At 42.4% G+C, this 18,855-nt stretch overlaps 1 protein-coding gene and 1 long non-coding RNA gene across 4 annotated transcripts; one reads left to right on the forward strand and one right to left on the reverse strand.

Moving 5' to 3' along the window:
- Window positions 1-11: 11 nt before the first annotated feature.
- Window positions 12-10,131, forward strand: HMGN1 (high mobility group nucleosome binding domain 1). 2 transcript variants are annotated; one of them, XM_073360611.2, is made up of 7 exons: window positions 12-332; window positions 943-975; window positions 1,063-1,092; window positions 1,171-1,230; window positions 4,724-4,855; window positions 6,379-6,410; window positions 8,954-10,131. In XM_073360611.2, the coding sequence occupies exons 1-6, from the start codon at window positions 318-320 to the stop codon at window positions 6,391-6,393; spliced, it is 285 nt and encodes a 94-aa protein (XP_073216712.1). In that variant the 5' UTR covers window positions 12-317; the 3' UTR covers window positions 6,394-6,410; window positions 8,954-10,131. The 2 variants fall into 2 exon arrangements, with proteins under 2 accessions (XP_073216712.1, XP_073216704.1); XM_073360603.1 differs by lacking the exon at window positions 6,379-6,410 and having other exon boundaries at window positions 14-332.
- Window positions 4,295-18,634, reverse strand: LOC140917540 (uncharacterized). 2 transcript variants are annotated; one of them, XR_012160885.2, is made up of 3 exons: window positions 14,182-15,911; window positions 5,076-5,109; window positions 4,295-4,880 (listed from the first exon to the last, which is right to left on the reverse strand). It is a non-coding gene; the product is annotated as an uncharacterized LOC140917540 (long non-coding RNA). The 2 variants fall into 2 exon arrangements; XR_012160884.2 differs by lacking the exons at window positions 4,295-4,880; window positions 5,076-5,109 and adding exons at window positions 11,904-12,237; window positions 18,199-18,634 and having other exon boundaries at window positions 14,182-14,281.
- Window positions 18,635-18,855: the final 221 nt, after the last annotated feature.

Consider the following 18,855-nt stretch of genomic DNA (forward strand, 5'->3'; position numbering starts at 1 on the left):
CCCCACGTCCCAGAGTGAGCGACAGGGCCCGCCCCAGGGGCTTGTTGTGATTCGAAAGCAGCCCCGCGGGAGGCTCGACCCAATGGGCGCGCGCGGCCGCCAGTGAATGGGACGCGCCCCCTCCCCCCTAATCCGGCTGCATCCTGTTGCAGAGCCGCTGGCGCTCCTGGGATGGGGGAAGGGCGGGCTCCGACCACTGCGCAGCCAGACTAAGATTCACGCACAGGCAGCAGCCGCTCGCTGAGAGCGAGTGAACACGGGAAGCAGCAGAGACCTCAGCTGCACCAGCGAGTTGTTGGTCGGAGCCACCTCGCGTCATGCCGAGGAGAAAGGTGCGGGCTGAAGCCGCTCCCCACAGCACCGAGCCGCCGACCGGACGCTGCGGTGCCGGGCTCAGCCCGGGCTTCTCGCTTCGCTGCCCGCAAATTCGCCGGGCTCGGCTGACACTCGCTTCGGGGGCCGTTGGGTCAAATGGCGCCCGGAGCATCAGCGCCCCCCTCCTGCCGGGCTCGCCGGGACGCCAGGCGGACCCGCCAGCCTATCTCGGCGCTGAGCGGCCGCGGGGCCCTTCTCCCGACCCGCGGCTGCTGCGTCACTCGAATTTTTTTAGCCGTTAAACGCGACGGCACTCGGGGTTGGAAATCCGAACGCGGCGGCGGGAAGGGGCGTGTGTCTTGACGTCACTCAGCCGTGACCGCCTTTAGGGAGGGGGAGGAAACTTGGGCTTTGCGCTTGCGCACGTTTGTCCGATCACTCGCCTATGCGTTTCAGAGTAACAGCCGTGTTAGTCTGTATTCGCAAAAAGAAAAGGAGGATTTGAGGCACCTTAGAGACTAACCAATTTATTTGAACATGAGCTTTCGTGAGCTTATGCTCAAATAAATTGGTTAGTCTCTAAGGTGCCACAAGGCCTCCTTTTCTCCTGTGCGTGTTTGTTTGCAGGTGAACGCGGCCGAAGCGGAGGCGCGGGACGAGGTAAGTGCCGGGCTCCCCGCGCGGGCTCCCGGGGGAGGGCGCGGGGCAGGGATCCGACTCTCACGCTGTGTCTGTCTCCCCTTCTAGCCCAAGAGGCGGTCTGCGCGCCTGTCAGCTGTAAGTATAGACATCCCCTGGCTGCCCCTTCCTAGGCGCTGTGTGAGGGGCGAGCACTAAACCTGCTTCTCTTTCCAGAAACCTGCCCCCGCCAAAGCCGAGCCCAAGCCAAAAAAGGCGGCGGCAGCAACAGCAAAGGTGAGTGAGACACACCTATGAATGGCACAGACTGTCCTTGTGTGGCTTGGTCGACACACCAATGTCCAATGTTGGTTGGATGATACAGCTGGATCTAGGGCAGATTTCAACTACAGATAAAAATATTTCGTATCTTTATTGCTACCTGAACGGGAAAGCGTGTATGTACTTGCATTTTAAAAGACTACATAGAAATTCTTGGTTTAACATTACAAAATGATTTTTGGACTTGTATTGAGTTCAGTATTAACTCAGGGCATATGTATTGGCAGAGCTGTACTGATGCAGCTGCGCTCCTATAGTTCATCTGGTGAAGACACTCTGTAATACATAGACACATGTGAAATACGGAAAATATCCCATTTTCTAGTGAATTTAATCTTGGCTATGTAAAATAAAGTCCTTAAGTTGCAGCTGTGAAATAATTTAGTGTTCTGATAGTATTTTCTGTAAATGTACTTGTGAAGGAAGTATATGACTATATGTGACAGTTCTAACCAGTAGGCTTGCAGTATGCAAATGAACTGAGACAGTCTGTTTGGGTTCTCAGCCATAATTTTACCCACTATACATGATTAATCTTCAAATTAAAAAAATGACTTTTTCTCTTCTCTTGACCTCAATTTTAGAAATAGAGATGCATGAAGATTTTGTGTATAGAAGCCTTTTAGATTAAATTTATATAATATTGAATGTTTGAAATGAAAAAGTAGGAAAGCTGTGAAGCATGGCTAAATATGTATGTCTTAAATTTTGCTAATATTCCCAATAAATATGTTCATTCCCATGACTATTCTGTCTAGAAACCCATCTGCTGCAGTTTACTTATAGTATTTGTGTATATAATAACAATTGCCTGATAAATCCCGTTCTTATTGCATAATACTGTTCTATAAATAAATGGCTGTGCAAAGTGTTGAAGTATAGTAGTGTCCTAGTTAAAAATTCTATCCTTTAGATAAATGAAGGTATTGCATCCTCTCCTTTGCCTCTTTTCTTAATACAGCATTATTAACAGTGAATTCCTTAGTCCTTTTGTCTAAACACAAGAACAAGTCTTAATCTGCTGTTCACTTAATGGCATCAATAAAATTAATGTTGTTAAACAAAAGTATTAAATTGTTCTTTTATATTAACTCCATGCTGCTATATTAAATATTTTCAAACCGTGGATATCAGCTGAAGCATTCTTAGAATGCAACTCAATGATACAAAGTTTGTTGGGAAGTTTGTACTGAATTTTTTTTTTTTTTTAAATGAAAATATTACTTCCATTGAGTCAGAAGAAACCTCTAGCTTAACCATACTAGTTCGGGCAAAAAATATAAAGCCTATGTCAGCTGACTGTTGAATGTGCTCTTGAAAACATTTTAATGCATTATTAAATTTTTTCCATTAAGTTATAAAAAGAGGATAAAGCTTGATGTGTTTAGCCCTTCTATTTCAGAAGCACCATACATTATTATTCGGGCTGTCAGGCAATTAAAAAAATTGATTGCAATTAATCATACTGCTAAACAACAATAGAATACCATTTATTTACATGTTTTGGGATGTTTTCTACATTTTCAAATGTATTGATTTCAATTACAATGGAGATTACAAAGCTATGGTGCTCAATTTATATTTATTTTTATTACAAGTATTTGCACTGTAAAAAATGTGAAGAAATTGTATTTTTCAGTTCATTTCATACAAGTACTGTAGTGCAATCTCTTTATCGTGAAAGTTTAACTTAGTGTAAAATTATGTATAAGAAAACCTGCATTCAAAAATAAAACAATGTAAAACTTTAGAGCCTGAAAGTCCACTCAGTCCTACTTCTTGTTCAGCCAATCGCTTGGACAAATAAGTTTGTTTACATTTGCAAGAGATAATACTGCCTGCTTCTTGTTTACAATGTCACCTGAAAGTGAGAACAGGCGTTCTCATGGCAGTGTTGCAGCCAGCGTGCCAAGATATTTGTGCGTCAGATGTGCTAAAGATTCATATGTCCCTTCATGCTTCAACTACCATTCCAGGGGACATGTGTCCATGCTGATGACGGGTTGTGCTCGATAACAATCCAAAGCAGTGCGGACCAACACATGTTCGTTTTCATTATCTGAGTCAGATGCCACCAGCAGAAGGTTGATTTTTCTTTTTTGGTGGTTTGAGTTCTGTAGTTTCCGCATTGGAGTTTTACTCTTTTAAGACTTCTGAAAGCATGTTCCACAGCTTGTCCCTCTCAGATTTTGGAAGGCACTTCAGGTTCTTAAACATTGGGTCGAGTGCTGTAGCTGTTTTTAGAAATCTCACATTGGTACCTTCTGTGTGTTTTGTCAAATCTGCAGTGAAAGCGATCTTAAAATGAACAACGTGCTGAGTCATCATCTGAGACTGCTATAACATGAAATATATGGCAGAATGCGGGTAAAACAGAGCAGGAGACATGCAGTTCTCCCCCAAGGAATTCAGTCACAAATTTAACACATTTTTTTTAATGAGCATCATCGGCATGGAAGCATGTCCTCTTGAATGGTGGCTAAAGCATGAAGGGGCATACGAATATTTAGCATATCTGGCATGTAAATACCTTGCAAAGCTGCCATGCAAATGTCTGTTCTCAATTTCTGGTGACATAAATAAGAAGTGGGCAGCATTATGTCGTGTAAATGTAAACAAACTTGTTCTTCTGAGCGACTGGCTGAACAAGAAGTAGGGCTGAGTGGACTTGTAGGCTCTGAAGTTTTATTTTGTTTTTGAGTGCAGTTATGCAACAAAAAAAACCCCTACATTTATAAGTTGCACTCTCATGACAGAGAGATTGCACTACAGTACTTATATGAGGTGAATTGAAAAATACCATTTCTTTTGTTTCTCATTTTTGCATTGCAAATATTTGTAATTAAAAATATACGCTTTGATTTCAATTAGAACACAATACATGAAAATGTAGAAAGAATCCAAAATATTTAATATATTTCAATTGGTATTCTATTGTTTAACTTTGCGATTAAAACTGCAATTAATCATGATTAATTTTTTAATCCCGTTTAAGTTTTTTTTGAGTTAATGGTGTGAGTTAACTGCGATTAATTGATAGCCCTAATTATTATTTTTGTTACAATATTAGCATAGACAAGTCATGGACTTTGCAAGCTTCTCTGGGCAATTCTACCAATGCATTTCACTTCTGTCTTCCAGCATGTATTTTCCTCAGTGTTAGGCCTCTCAAACAGGTTGCCATTCATCAAATTGTATAGTGGTTATGTAGAGGTAGTTATGGGGTCTGAGAAACCACTACTAACCTTCTTACAAATATTTTCGTTTCTGATCCCAGTTTGACTCTCTTATTTCTGGAACGGAGATATTTTTTTTTCTATATATCTATGGAAACCACCTTCACTGGTTATGGAGTATATAGTTTCTGAGGTTTTTTTAGTAATATTGAGAATTAGTAACCAACTTGTTTTAAAAGGTTATCTAAATTCTTACATTCATTTAATTGTAGGATAAATCTGAGGACAGGAAAGCTCAATCAAAGGGGAAAAAAGGACCAAAAGGAAAACAGATTGAGGGGACTAATCAAGAAGAAACAAAGGACAACTTGCCTGCAGAAAACGGAGAAATTAACAGTGTGGAGGTATAGTAGTAGCTTTAGTCTTAACCTAGACAAAAGATTAGTTCTTGATTATGAAGAGTTCATATAATGTAGTGCACTAGTTAATCTAAACATCTATCAGACATCAGATTTAGTTTCTGCAAAATCTAAGATATAAATGTATGTTGCTGAGATTTTCACAGCAGCTTAGGGGATTTAGCCATGCATCTTCTATTAACTTTAATGGAAGATATATAGTTACCAGAACTGGTGTGAAAATTCATTCAAATCTTTTCCTGTGGAAAAATAAGAAACATTTTCATAACTCAATTTCCATGGAATATAGCTTTTACTAAAAGCTCAAAATGAAAAGATTTCAGCCAAATGTGGCAGTAGAGCCTCAGGGGAGTTGTAGGTTGCTCCTCATGTGCCCCATCTCTTTGGGCTGTGAACCCCAGCTGGAGTACATCTCCCATAATGCATGATGGCAAGGAACTTCATGTTGCATACAGCCCTCATCCAGAGAGGAGACTGGTGCATTACGGAAGATGTGTATCTGGGGTCCCAGCCCATGGAAGAGAGTGAGTACACAAGGAGCAAACTACAACCCGTGAAATGCTACAACTAGTCAAAAAACAATGTTTTCTGCAGAAAGTGAGAAACATCTCACAAAAATTCCATTATGTTAACCAACTCCCTCCCCTCCCAATAGCTGACAGAAAATTTTCAACCAGCCTCAGTGGCTTTGTCCTCTGACTGTTCTGAAAATCTCTAATAGTTTCTAGTCTTCATGGTTGCAAAGAAATACTCTAGAAGGATAACTGATGCAAATTCAAAAGAAGACTTTTTAGAGCTATTTTCAGGCTGTCTGCAATGTCAACTGCTTCGTTCATCTCAGTGGGATATTAATCTGACTTGGTGTCAGTAGGCTCAATACATTGATTAGCCAAACAAAGGTCAGAAATAGTATTTGTTGAATGCAACAGTTGTTCTTCAAGCGATGATGTCCCTCTGGGTACTCCGCTGTAGGTGTGGCAGCGCCCCCTGTGCCTGGGATTGGAAATCTTCAGCAGTGCCCATTGAACTGCACATGTGCACCTCCCCCTGTCACGCTATGAGCAGGACATGCATGCGCACACGCAGCTAGTGGGTCTCCTTTACCTTCAGTAGATAGTACCTTACCTGTCAGTTTCAGGGCTGGTCTACACTACCGCGGTAAATCGATCTAAGTTATGCAACTTCAGTTAAGTGAACAACGTAACTGAAGTTGATGTAGTTATATCCACTTACCATGGTGGCTACACTATGCTCTGTCGATGGGAGAGCATCTCCTGTGGCCTTCCCTTATCCTTCTTGGAGAGATGGAGTACACAAATCGATGGGTGAGTGCCCTCCCATGGATTTAGCATGTTTTCAGTTAAAATCGCTGCATCACAGTTAAATTGATGCACTTGCTGCATCAATTACAGCAGTGCTGATCCACTACTAAGTGTAGACATGTTGAGTGTAGTTAGTACTACAGTACTTGTATGAGGTGAATTGAAAAATATTTTTTGTTTTTACAGTGCAAATATTTGTAATCGAAAATAAATATAAAGTGAGTACTGTACACTTTGTATTGTGTTGTCATTGAAATCAATAGATTTGAAAATGTAGAAAACATCCAAAAATATTTAAATGAATGGTATTCTATTGTTTAATTGTGATTAATCGCACTGTTAATGTTTTTAATCACTTGACAGTCCTATTTTAAAGATAATGTTCATTGCATTTTTACTGCATAAATTTATCTATCAAGATGTATTCTTTCAAAAAGAACTGGATACCTTCGTGGAGGATAGGTCCATCAATCACTATTAGCCAGGATGGGCAGGGATGTGAAACCATGCTCTGAAGTGTCTCTATACTTTGTTTGCCAGAAGCTGGGCATGGGCATTGGGGATGGATCACTTGATTACCTGTTCTGTTTATTCCCTGTGAAGCACTTGGCATTGCGTACTGTCAGAAGACAGGATACTGGTCTAGATGAACCATTAGTCTGACCCTGTATAGCTGTTCTTATGTTCTAAGCTTGTATGAATTCATTATTTTGAAGTTAAGGGACAAAATACTGGCTTGATCTAGACCAGTGGTCACCAATTGATTGCAATCTCCAGTGGTGCAACAGGGCTGCCTGCTTTGGCCCCATGCTGCTCCCGGAAGGGGCCAACGAGCCCCTCCCGCCTGGGGGGGCAGGCACATGGCTCTGCATGCTGCCCCTCTCTGCAGGCATCGACCCCGTAGCTCCTGTTGGCCAGGAACAGGGAACTGTGGCCAATGGGAGTTGTGGGGGAGGTGCCTGCAGAGAGGGGCAGCACGCAGAGCCACGTCTCTCTCCCTCCGCAGGGGCGCGTTGGCCCCTTACAGGAGTGGGTGGGACTGGAGCAGGCAGAGAGATTGCCTTAGCTGTGCCATTGCCCGAGGTAAGTGCCGCCTGGCAGGAGCCCACACCCAACTCCCCTCTCAGAGCCAGCACTACATAACCCCTTCTGCATCCCAACTCTCTACCCCAGCCCTGACCACCACCCCCCCGCTGCACCCACGTGCCCCCCAACCCCCTGCTGCAGGCTCAGCCTGGAGTCCCCTCCCACTCTCCAAACCCCCCAGCCCAGAGCCTGCACCCCCTTCCCCAGCCTGGTGAAAGTGAATGAGGGTGGAGGAGAGCGAGCAATGGAGAGAGTTGAGGGTGGAGTGAGTGGGGCCTCAGGGAAGGGACAGGGTAGATCCTAGGTTGCCCTTAAATTCAGAAAGTGATCTTTTTACATCCAAGATTAGAGACCACTGATCTAGATGCTCTGCCACTATTACTCAGTCGAGATATTTAATTAAATATCTGCAGAGATGGACTTCTAAATTCAAGAATACTGTGACATGATCACGTTTCGTCTTAAAACATGTTAGGAACCTTGAAATAGTTAAAGTAACAATGCAAATAGTGCAGTGTGGAATAACCCATTCAAACGTTTGCTTCTCTAAAGATATGCTATTCCCCAGGATCTAAGCTTCCTAGTATGAGAGAGTACTCATTAAATCTTAAAGTATTTTGACCTTTAAGGGCATCAATTAATGAAATGGACTCCTTTTTTTAAAAAAATCCCTTCACCTTTAAGCCTGTCTTGAGCTGGAATTGTTTTACATCACTACCTCATATGCATTCTAGAATCAGTAATACTGTTTAAAAAGTTAACCGTTTAAACAAAAACGCGATCCTGCCAGCGCGGTTGGGGCTAGGGCTCCTTCAGCCGGTATGGCCGGGCTGGCTGGTGCTGCGCCGGGCTGAACGGTTAAGACAGGTTAACGGGTAAAACTAATACTTACCGGTTAACCTTTTAAATTCCTAATATGAGGAGCAGACTTCCTAAAATTTGAGTCAGTTACATTTCACTTTAAGTTGATTTGTGTTGTAGAATGTTGTCAAAGGGGACTGAGACTGGTTCATTAATGATTGGTTAAGCTCATGAATCAAAATGCGTGAAGACTTTAAAAAATACCATATATACTCATTCATAAGCCGAATATTTTTTTCTAAAAAAGTGATGCATCAAAGAGCGGGGGTCGGCTTATAAATGGGTCTACACCAAAATTTGATGATTTTAAACTCTATGAAATCATTGCATTGAATATCTAATACGTTGTAGTTTCATTTACCTGGAGCCCCTCAGTTCCCTGTGGCTGCGGTTCGCCATTCCCAGCCAATGGGAGCTGCCAACCGTGGCCACAGGGAGCTGACGGGCTCCATGCTTGGGAACGCTCCAGGTAAACAAAACGTCCCGGCCCGCCAGTGGCTTACCCTGACGGGCCAGGAGCCAAAGTTTTCCAACCCCTGAAATATAGGGTCGGTTTATGAAAGGGTCATACTGTTTTTAGCTATCCATCTTGGGGGGGTCGGCTTATAAACGAACAGGCTAATGAATGAGTATATAAGTGATCATTTATCCTCCACATTTGATACGAATTTTGCTCTAAAATATACCTGATTTGTAAATCCTTTTGAAGCTACCATACTTCTTTTACTGTTAGATCTTGTGTGTGAATTAAGACGTTGAGAATTTCAGGAAACTGTTATACTAAATGTTCTCTATTTCTCCTCCCCTTTTTCAGGCTCCAGGGTCTGATTCAGCAAGAGAGAAAGAAGCCAAGTCTCAGTAATATCTCTACCAAGTCTTTTATCAGTGGTCCCAGTACCTACCTTCCTTGTACAATTCAGAGGAATATTTTTATCAACTATTTTGTAAATGCAAGTTTTTTAGTAGTTCTAGAAAACACACTTTTTAAAAGGAGGGAGTCCCGCCACATCCCATTTTTTTTACATAATTAGATAAGTGTAAATGCTGCTTTCTTTTTTTAAAGATGTAAAATCAGATACTGGTTGTCTGTTTTCTGTGTAGCCAGAAATTAATGGAATGTTAGATTAGGGAGAGACTTTGAAATTCTGATTACACTTAACATTCCATAGGCTGTGAGGAACAGTTTTTATATCCTGTTAAATGAGGCATGACACGGATCAAACTTTGGAATCATAAGTTGAAAATGTCTTAACATTTTACATATCTGTATCCACTGTGTCTGTAGAGTTACTTCTGTTATGAAACTGCTCCTTGGTGTTGGATCTCCCTTTCAGAATTGTGTATTATCTGTGACTTATTTTTAGTAGTGGTAGTTTTATTTTTGTCAATAACTTTGTAACTGTGCTGTGAAAGATTGGAAACCTTTATTGGGTGTGTAGTGAGTGTGATGTTACTGAGCCCTGGTCTACACTACAGACTTATGTCAGTATAACTGTGTTGCTCAAGGGTTTGGAAAATCCACCCTCCTAAGCGATGTGGTTATACCAACCGAACTCCCAGTGTAGACAGAGCTATGTCAATGGAAGGGCTTCTCCCATCAACATAGCTACTGCTGCTTGGGGAGGGGGAGTACCTTCGCCAATGGGAGAAACTCTCCTGTCGGCATAGGTAGCATCTTCTCTAAGCGTTACAGCAGCACAACTCCCAACTGTGCAGCTGTGCTCCTGCAGTGCTGTAAGTGTAGACAAGCCCTGAATAGGTGGAACTTTCTGTATAGCAGATCTAACTTCATATGACCGTATTCAAGATACTGGTACATCATGTCCAATTTTAAAGGACAGTTTGTCAACACAAGTTAAGATGAAAAGTCACTGGAATAATGGTTTTTTAAAAGAGTAAAAATATACAAGAATAAAAAATTATACAAATTGTTCATGGTGTGTCTATGTACTGAACACCAAACGAGCCAATAAAATCTTGGTTATAAAAGGACATTGCTTTTGTTGCCCCTGGGTTGACTTCAGTGACTCGTGTAACTCATACAGAAGTCTGTTTACTGGATTTTATTTTTCTTTGAAAAACTGAGAGAAACATGTACTAATTGATACTTTAATTATATATTCAGAGTGAATAATGTCATTCCTGGAGGTGAGGATAGAGAGGGATTTTTTTTAATTGCCAAGTGTCCAGTTGCAGTCTTACCTGGGTTGACCAATTGGAATGTTGATATCATAATTAAAATTGAGTGGGATTGTATGATGAGGTTGCCTGTGCTGGTGAGACTCTGAGTGCGGCAGCAGCCCCTGGGATCCCTTCCAGTTAATGTTTTATGTTCTTAAAATCTCATCTTCAGGGCTTCATTCGGTCAGCTGCTGGGAGTCAAAAGGAAATTTCCCCCTTCCCTTCCCTTGATGTATTCTGTTTTTTGCTTCTTTTTGTTTTCTTTTCTCTAAAGCATCAAAGATGGGCAGGGTTGGCAATTTACTTGGGAAAATTAGTTTAGGATTGGGCTAGTATTTACTAGTATCTAGTAAATACTGTCTTAATCTGGGAAAAATAAAATTATTAGAACTATACTAATGAAAAATACTGAAATATTTAGCAAATTGGTAATAGATTTGCAGTAATATAGTCTGCTTAATTTTAATTATAGGAACTAAAAACAAAAGTGTCAATTTAAAGCTGTACGCTATTGTCTAGGCTACCTCAAGTAGAAACTGAAACTTTGGAATCTGAGAATGCCTGTTCTTTGTTTAGCTATGAAAATTAGATGTTTAGCAAACCAAGAAGAGGAATTTTCAGATTGAGAAGTTTGTTAGTTTGGCAATTTAACTCAAAAAACTGTCTAGTCCATTACACTGTCTCTTGATCTGGCTGGCTGGAGTGCAACTGAACTGAACGAGTAGAGTGACTTAGGACAAAATATTTCTGCATGAGCCAAGGTGGAGGACTACTTGACCCAATTCATAACTATTTTGAAAAAGTTCATAAAGTTAGCAAAGAGTCTTAAATGCAGAAATTGCAAAGAAAAGGTGAGTAGGAAGGGAGGCTGAGGAAACATTTTACAAAATCCACTGGAAAGAACAGACACCAGAACCACTGACTTTAGCTAAACGTATGCAAGTATTGGAATTGGCCTCTGAGGATGAAGATACGGATAATATGATATTACCATTGCCAAGTTACAGTATGCTTCTGGGGATACACAGAGCTGTGCGCCATTGTGTTATCTCTCTCCCTCAGTAAGGATGAGTTTTGCTGGTGAGTAGACTGTGTCAACCCCCTGCCATGCCAGCCTCTCTTCCTTACCCAGCAAAATCCGCAGGACATTCCTGACCGACTTTGCCTACCAGGTAACAATTAGTGAATTCCAGTCCCTAAGCTTCTAAGAGATGTTTCAATTCTATGCACAACTCCTTTCACTGCTTTCACAGAAGATAACAAGTTTGCTGTCCTGTTAGTACATCACAGCTTATTAACTGGTGTAAATATACTAGGGCTGTTGATTAATCGCAGTTAGCTCACGCGATTAACTCAAAAAAAAACCTAATCACAATTTAAAAAATTGTGATTAATCGCATCGCACTGCTAAACAATAGAATAACAATGAAATTTATTAAATATTTTGGATGTTTTTCTACATTTTCAAATATATCTATTTCAGTTACAACAGAACATAGTGTACAGTGCTCACTTTATTTCTGATACAAATAACTGAACTTTAAAAATGATAATAGTATTTTTCAATTCACAAGTACCGTAATGTAATCTTTTTATCATGAAAGTGCAATTTATGAATGTAGATTTTTTTTGTTACATAACTGCATTCAAAAACAAAACAATGTAAAAGTTTAGAGCCTACAATTCCACTCAGTCCTACTTCTTGTTCAGCCAACAAAACAAGTTTGTTTACATTTACGGGAGATAATGCTACCCACTTAATTACAATGTCACCTAAAAGAGAGAATAGGCATTCATGTGGCAATGTTGTAGCTGGCGTTGCAAGATATTTACGTGCCAGATTTGCTAAAGATTCATATACCCCTTCATGCTTCAGTTGCTGTTCCAGAGGATGTGTTTCCATGCTGATGACACTTGCTTTAAAAAAAAGGAGGGGGGGTAAATTAAATTTGTGACTGAACTCCTTGTGGGAGAATTGTATGTCTCCTGCTCTGTTTTACCCACGTTCTGTCATATTTCATATTACAGCAATTTTGGATGATGACCCAGCATGTTTGTTTTAAGAACACTTTCACTGCAGATTTGACAAAACGCAAAGAAGGTACCAATGTGAGATTTCTAAAGATAGCTACAACACGGGACCCAAAGTTTAAGAATCTGAAGTGCCTTCCAAAATCTGAGAAGGACGGGGTGTGGAGCACGTTTTCATAAGTCTTAGAAGAGCAACACTCCTGTGGAAACTACAGAACCCAAACTACCAAAAAAGAAAATCAACCTTCTGCTGGTGGCATCTGACTCAAATGATGAAAATGAACATGCATCTATCTCTCTGCACTACTTTGGATCATTATTGAGCAGAATCTGTCACCAGCATGGATGCATGTCCTCTGGAATGGTGGTTGAAGCATGAAGGGACATATGAATCTAGCGCATCTGGCACATAAATATCTTCCAATACTAGCTACAACAGTGCCATGGGAGCACCTGTTCTCACTTTCAGGTGACATTGTAAACAAGAAGTGGGCAGCATTACGATTGGATGAACAAGAGTAGGACTAATTGGACTTGCAGGCTCTAAAGTTTTACATGGGTTTATTTTTGAATGCATTTTTTTTTTTACATAATTCTACATTTGTAAGTTCAACTGTCATGATAAACAGATTGCAATACAGTACTTGCATTCGGTGAATTGAAAAATACTATTTTTTATAGTGCAAATATTTGTAATCAAAAATAAAGTGAGCACTGTACATTATTCTGTGTTGTAATTGAAATCAGTATATTTGAAAATGTAGAAAACATCAAAATAATTAAATAGTAATCTGTTATTGTTTAGCAGCACGATTAACTTTTTTTAATCACTTGACAGCCCTAATTTACACCCTTTCTCTTCACACAGCATTTCATGGGTTTATAGTAGAGGTAAAACAATTTTATTAATAGAAGTGCATGGACTAAGTGTACTAAATAGAAGGGAGTGAAAGTAGAATAGATTACAAGCAAATAAAAGTGAAAATGTATCTAAAACTTAAAAGCCATCTTACTACATTGAGATGGTTTTTCTCACCAAGTCTCCTAGGTTTTACTGGCTAGTGTTGCCAGCAGGCCCATCAGAGAGATTAGATCAGTTGATGCTTTGAGTAGTGTCCCTATGGGTACTCCAGTGTAGGTATATCTGCACCCTCTACTTTTAAGGGAGATGAGTCTAGGGAGATGCCTGTGAGCCACTCATGTAAGGCCTCTAAGAAAAGGTCCACGTGTCCCCATAGCGAGCCCCGGTCGAGCAGAAAACCATTTCTGGCTCTGTCCATATCTTTGGTATCAATGGTACCAAAGCCATCTAAATCTAAACCCAGCGCCTGCAATGTACCGAACTGACAGGACAAGTCAGATTGCCTTTGTGACAGGTTGTCACTCCCAGGGTGCAGTCTGGGAGCAGAGAGAACCGCTGTGGGCTCTGACCTCCCTAGCTGGGCAGGCCTCTCGGGCTGTTGTCTTCAGTTTGTCCTTGAGTGGCTTAGATAAAGCACTAAGGTAACTCAACTGGCTGTGTGGTGTCACCCCTGTTGTGGGGTGATAACAGGGCTCTAAGGGGCATTAGGGCTGGCCCTACAGCTACCACTACGGGAAACATCTCTGACAACTGTGCACGTGGCACGCACAAACCTAGCATGGAATGGACAGGAGCAACACATCTTAAAGAACAACAGTTATGGAAGGTTAGTAACTATTTTCTCAAAGGTATAATGAACCTCTTCCCACAACCCAGACTTCCCATTCCTCAGTGGGATCTCAACCTAGTGCTAAAACGGTTGACACATTCCACCATTTGAACCTATGGTCACTTGTTCATTAACTCACCTTTCCATGAAGATGGCACTCCTGATCACCATCACCTCTGCAAGAAGGATAGGGGAGATAGCGGCTTTGATGGTGCACTCCCCTTTCACTGTGTTCTTGCCTGAAAAAGTCACACTTAGGTCACATCAAAAGTTCACTCCCAAGGTGATTTCTGCATTTTACATGAATCAGCTTATTCAGTTTTCAGCCTCTTATCCTAAACATCAGGATAATAGGGAATCCTCCATAGGCTCAACATGAGGAGAGCCTGGGCCTTCTATTTGGACAGAACAAGAGCTTTCAGAAAATCTCTGAGAATCTTACTCTCCATTGCAGACAAGTCAAAAGTTACAGTGATTTCAGCTCAAAGACTCTCTAAGTGGGTTATGGGCTGCATTAAACTTTGTTACCACTTGTGTAATGTAACACCCCCATCTTCAATGTGCATGCATTCTGAGGCCAGTCTCTTCCAGTCACCTTCTTGAAGGTATCCTATTATCAGAACTCTGCAGAGCAGCTACCTGGACATCTGCACCCCACTGCCATCCTGGGGGATTCATTTGCAGATGCCAAATTTAGTGCCACAGTACTATCATTCATATTGGACTTGACTGAAATCTTAGCTCCAGGGGTGGGCACTGCTTGAGTCACCTACAGTGGAAGAACACCCATAGGGACGCACATCATGAAGAATCATTGTTACTGCTCAAAGTTAGTAACTTCTTTCTTTTTGTCTCCTTTTAGATGAAAGATCAATACAAAGTCTCTGTTCCTTGCATTTCCAAAGGGATTTCTTTGCCTTATAAGTCAGGAAGGCTTCCTGGGTATTCAGTTTCTTGTGTCTCTGAGGTGCAGGAGCCATGTTCATTCTCTGTTTCCGTTCAGGCTCAAGATGATCCCTGCTGGTTTAGCTTTGTTTACAGCTAATGCAGATTTCAGTAAACCCATTATTTTGTCTCAGACAGACCTGTTTATCACCTATACCTAGAGTAGGCTTCTTTTGTTTTAAACATGTTCTATTAATGTCATGCAGAGGGAATCCATAATTTCACATATTAACACATGAATTTTACCATATTAATAACCATGTTGTTAGCTTTCATATACCTCACAAGTCATATTTTGTACAAATATTGCAGTAGTATGTAGGGTGTGAATACAGGGGTGCCACGGGTTAGAAAAGTATATTAAAAGAAAGCCAGATCCAGGTTGGCTAAAGCCAAAGAGGAGGAAGTATCACTGTCAACCACAAATGGATATGTTTGTAACAAAAACAATCCCAGAACTAAAACAGATAGAATTGAGAATTGCAGAATTTTTTTGTGGCTGTGATATTTCCTTTTCTGTTATTGAGAATCAACTTTTCAAGCAATGACCAGCTGCCTAAGGCCAAGCTCCAAAGCATCCAGTCAAAAGCAGGTAGAAGATGAACTGTTAGATGTGGTTACAGATGGCTTGAGGGTGGAGGCACAAAACAAATTACATGGAAAATAATTTAATACTGGATGCCTGGAACAATGTGCACATTGGCCCAATGACAGCTAAATGTGCACAGATAAGGGAAACTATGGTTTATCAGCAGCTGATACTGGAAGCAATAAGAAGAATGGAATGTAGTGTGCTATCCTAAGAGAAGCCAAAAGAAACAGCAGATAGTATTCACCCAAGAGTTCTGAAGGAACTCAAATATTAAATTGCAGAACTACTAATTAGTATAAAGAAAAGGAGGACTTGTGGCACCTTAGAGACTAACCAATTTATTAGAGCATAAGCTTTCGTGAGCTACAGCTCACTTCTTCAGATGCATATCGTGGAAACTGCAGCAGGCTTTATATATACACAGAGAATATGAAACAATACCTATTCCCACCCCACTGTCCTGCTGGTAATAGCTTATCTAAAGTGATTTCCAGCACAAATCCAGGTTTTCTCACCCTCCACCCCCCCACACAAATTCACTCTCCTGCTGGTGATAGCCCATCCAAAGTGATAACTCTTTACACAATGTGCATGACAATTAAGCTGGGCTATTTCCTGCATAAATCCAGGTTCTCACATCCCCCCCACCCCCATACACACACAAGGTAGCCTGTTTCCTCTTGTTTTTTCCTACCCCCCCCCCCCAGATGTTCTGGTTTAACTTGGATTTTAACTTGAAGAGTGGTCAGTTTGGATGAGCTATTACCAGCAGGAGAGTGAGTTTGTGTGTGTATGGGGGTGGGGGGGATGTGAGAACCTGGATTTATGCAGGAAATAGCCCAGCTTAATTGTCATGCACATTGTGTAAAGAGTTATCACTTTGGATGGGCTATCACCAGCAGGAGAGTGAATTTGTGTGGGGGGGTGGAGGGTGAGAAAACCTGGATTTGTGCTGGAAATCACTTTAGATAAGCTATTACCAGCAGGACAGTGGGGTGGGAATAGGTATTGTTTCATATTCTCTGTGTATATATAAAGCCTGCTGCAGTTTCCACGATATGCATCTGAAGAAGTGAGCTGTAGCTCACGAAAGCTTATGCTCTAATAAATTGGTTAGTCTCTAAGGTGCCACAAGTCCTCCTTTTCTTTTTGCGAATACAGACTAACACGGCTGTTACTCTGAAACCTACTAATTAGTATGTAACCTAGCACCTCAATCAGCCTCTGTACAGGATGCCTGGTGGATAGCTACTATAATGCTGAGTTTTAAAAAAGGCTCCAGAGGTGATCCTGGCAATTACAAGCCCGTGAGCCTAACTTCAATTCCAGGTAAATTGATTGAAACTATAGTAAAGAACAGAATTATCAGACACATAGATAGCACACTATGTTGGAGAAGACTAAACACAGCTTTTGTGAAGGGAAATCATGCCCCACCAATCTAATAGAATTTTTTGAGGGGTTCAACAAATGTGGACAATGCATACTCATAGAAGAAGTACGGGGAATAAACAGGAAGAACTAGAATGTTCGTGAATAAACACAACTATGAAATAGTTGGCATCACAGAGACTTGTTGAGATAATACATGACTGGCTATAGAAAGGGGTGAAGCTTGCTCAGGAAGGAAAGGCAGGGGGAAAAAAGGAAGAGGTGTTGCCTTGTGTATCAAAGGTCTATGCACTTGGAGTGAGGTTGAGATGGAAATAGGAGACCAACTTGTTGAAAGTCTCTGGGTAAGGATAAAAGGGGTAAAAAAACCCCAAGGATGTCATAGTACGGGTCTACTATACCTAACCAGGAAGAAGAGGTGGATGAGGCTTTTTTTAAACTAACAATTATTCAAAGCACAGGACTTGGTGCTGATGGGGGACTTGAACTACCCAGACATCTGTTGGGAAAATAATACAGCAGGGCACAAATAAACCAACACATTTTTTAAATGCATTGGAGATTATTTTTATTTCAGAAGGTGAAGATAGCAACTTGCAGAAAGGCTGTTCCAGATTTGATTTTGGCAAATCAGGAGGAACTGATTGAGCATGTGAAAGTGGAAAGCTAGTTAGGTGGAAGTGATCATGAAATGATAGCGTTCATGATTCCAAGGAATGGAAGGAGGAAAAACAACACAATAGAGATAAAAGGATTTCAACATGGGCAGTAGGTGGATCTTTCCTTGGGGAGGCTAGCCCCGGCTCCGCCCCTTCAGCGGGAGTTAGGCATCTACATACCTTTCATTATCTGGACTAAAGTACACTGCAGTGGAGCGTGAATGCCAGCAGCCTCATGGAAATACAGAATATTTTTTGGATATTTAGGGGAAACTGTGTGCTGTTGGTAACCCTAACTCAGGCAGCGTAGCAAAGCTCATATCCCTTGCATAGGCCTTAAAGTGTCACAGACTCTCCCGATCCAAACCTTATTTGTAAATGGTCATCGTGAAGCTAAAGGCAGAGTGTTGAGAGTGAAAGTAGCGCAGTAAGGGACAGTGACCTGAACACGTTTGCAAGGCAAAAGGACATGGGCAGTTAGAAGCCCTGTGGGCTCTTCGCTGGGAACCCAGCCCAGGGAGGTGCTCGGCCCACCTTGAGTTCTGGGACCCTTCAAGCGAGAACCAACCTGGAAGCAACACAGGGATGGACGGGTCAGAGAACGACCCAGCGGCGCTAGTTGGGCACCAGCGCCTCCTGCCTTGTTCTGGGGGGTTTGGTCCCGCGGGCGGGAGCGCTCAGGGGACCCCCTAAGAGGTGCCCGATTTCACATGGGGCGAGGGGAGGCGCCGTTGTCGCTCGCTCCCGTCACAGGGGGGCAGGGGGCAGCAGCGCCCTCGCGGAGGAGACGCGCGTTGCCCCGGCCCGGGCCGCCACCGTTCGCCCTTCCCCCACCCCCGGGGGAACCCTTCCCAGCGCAGCCTCCTGCCCTTCCGCAGCCGCCGGCCCAGGCCCCGCGGCCCCGGCCCGCCATCACCAGCCCGCTTCGGCCTCCGCCGCGGCGCAGCAGCTGCCCGTGCAGCTCCCGCAGGACGTCGCCGGGCGGCCGCACGCACATCCCCCACTGCGCCTGCGCCGCCAACGTGCAGACGTTCCTTCAGTGTCTCGTCACGGCCTTTCTTCTTACGTCCCCTTCCGCGGCCGGATCTCGCTTCCCCCTGCACCCATAGCAGCAGCAGCAGCGACCTCCCCATTAGCTCCAGCACTGACAGGCCGCGGGCTGCTTTTTACCCCAGAAGGGTTCACAGAAGAATATAAACACTCCTCTCCAGCGCCGCCCCCTGTG

This window comes from Lepidochelys kempii, chromosome 1, assembly GCF_965140285.1.
Source record: "Lepidochelys kempii isolate rLepKem1 chromosome 1, rLepKem1.hap1, whole genome shotgun sequence".
Lineage (NCBI taxonomy): Eukaryota > Metazoa > Chordata > Testudines > Cheloniidae > Lepidochelys > Lepidochelys kempii.

What these genes read in the sequence shown, in the direction of transcription:
- HMGN1 (XM_073360603.1), top strand. An exon ending in GGTCTGCGCGCCTGTCAGCT is followed by an intron (nt 1,093 to 1,170) that starts GTAAGTATAGAC and finishes TTCTCTTTCCAG; the next exon opens with AAACCTGCCCCCGCCAAAGC. An exon ending in CGGCGGCAGCAACAGCAAAG is followed by an intron (nt 1,231 to 4,723) that starts GTGAGTGAGACA and finishes ATTTAATTGTAG; the next exon opens with GATAAATCTGAGGACAGGAA.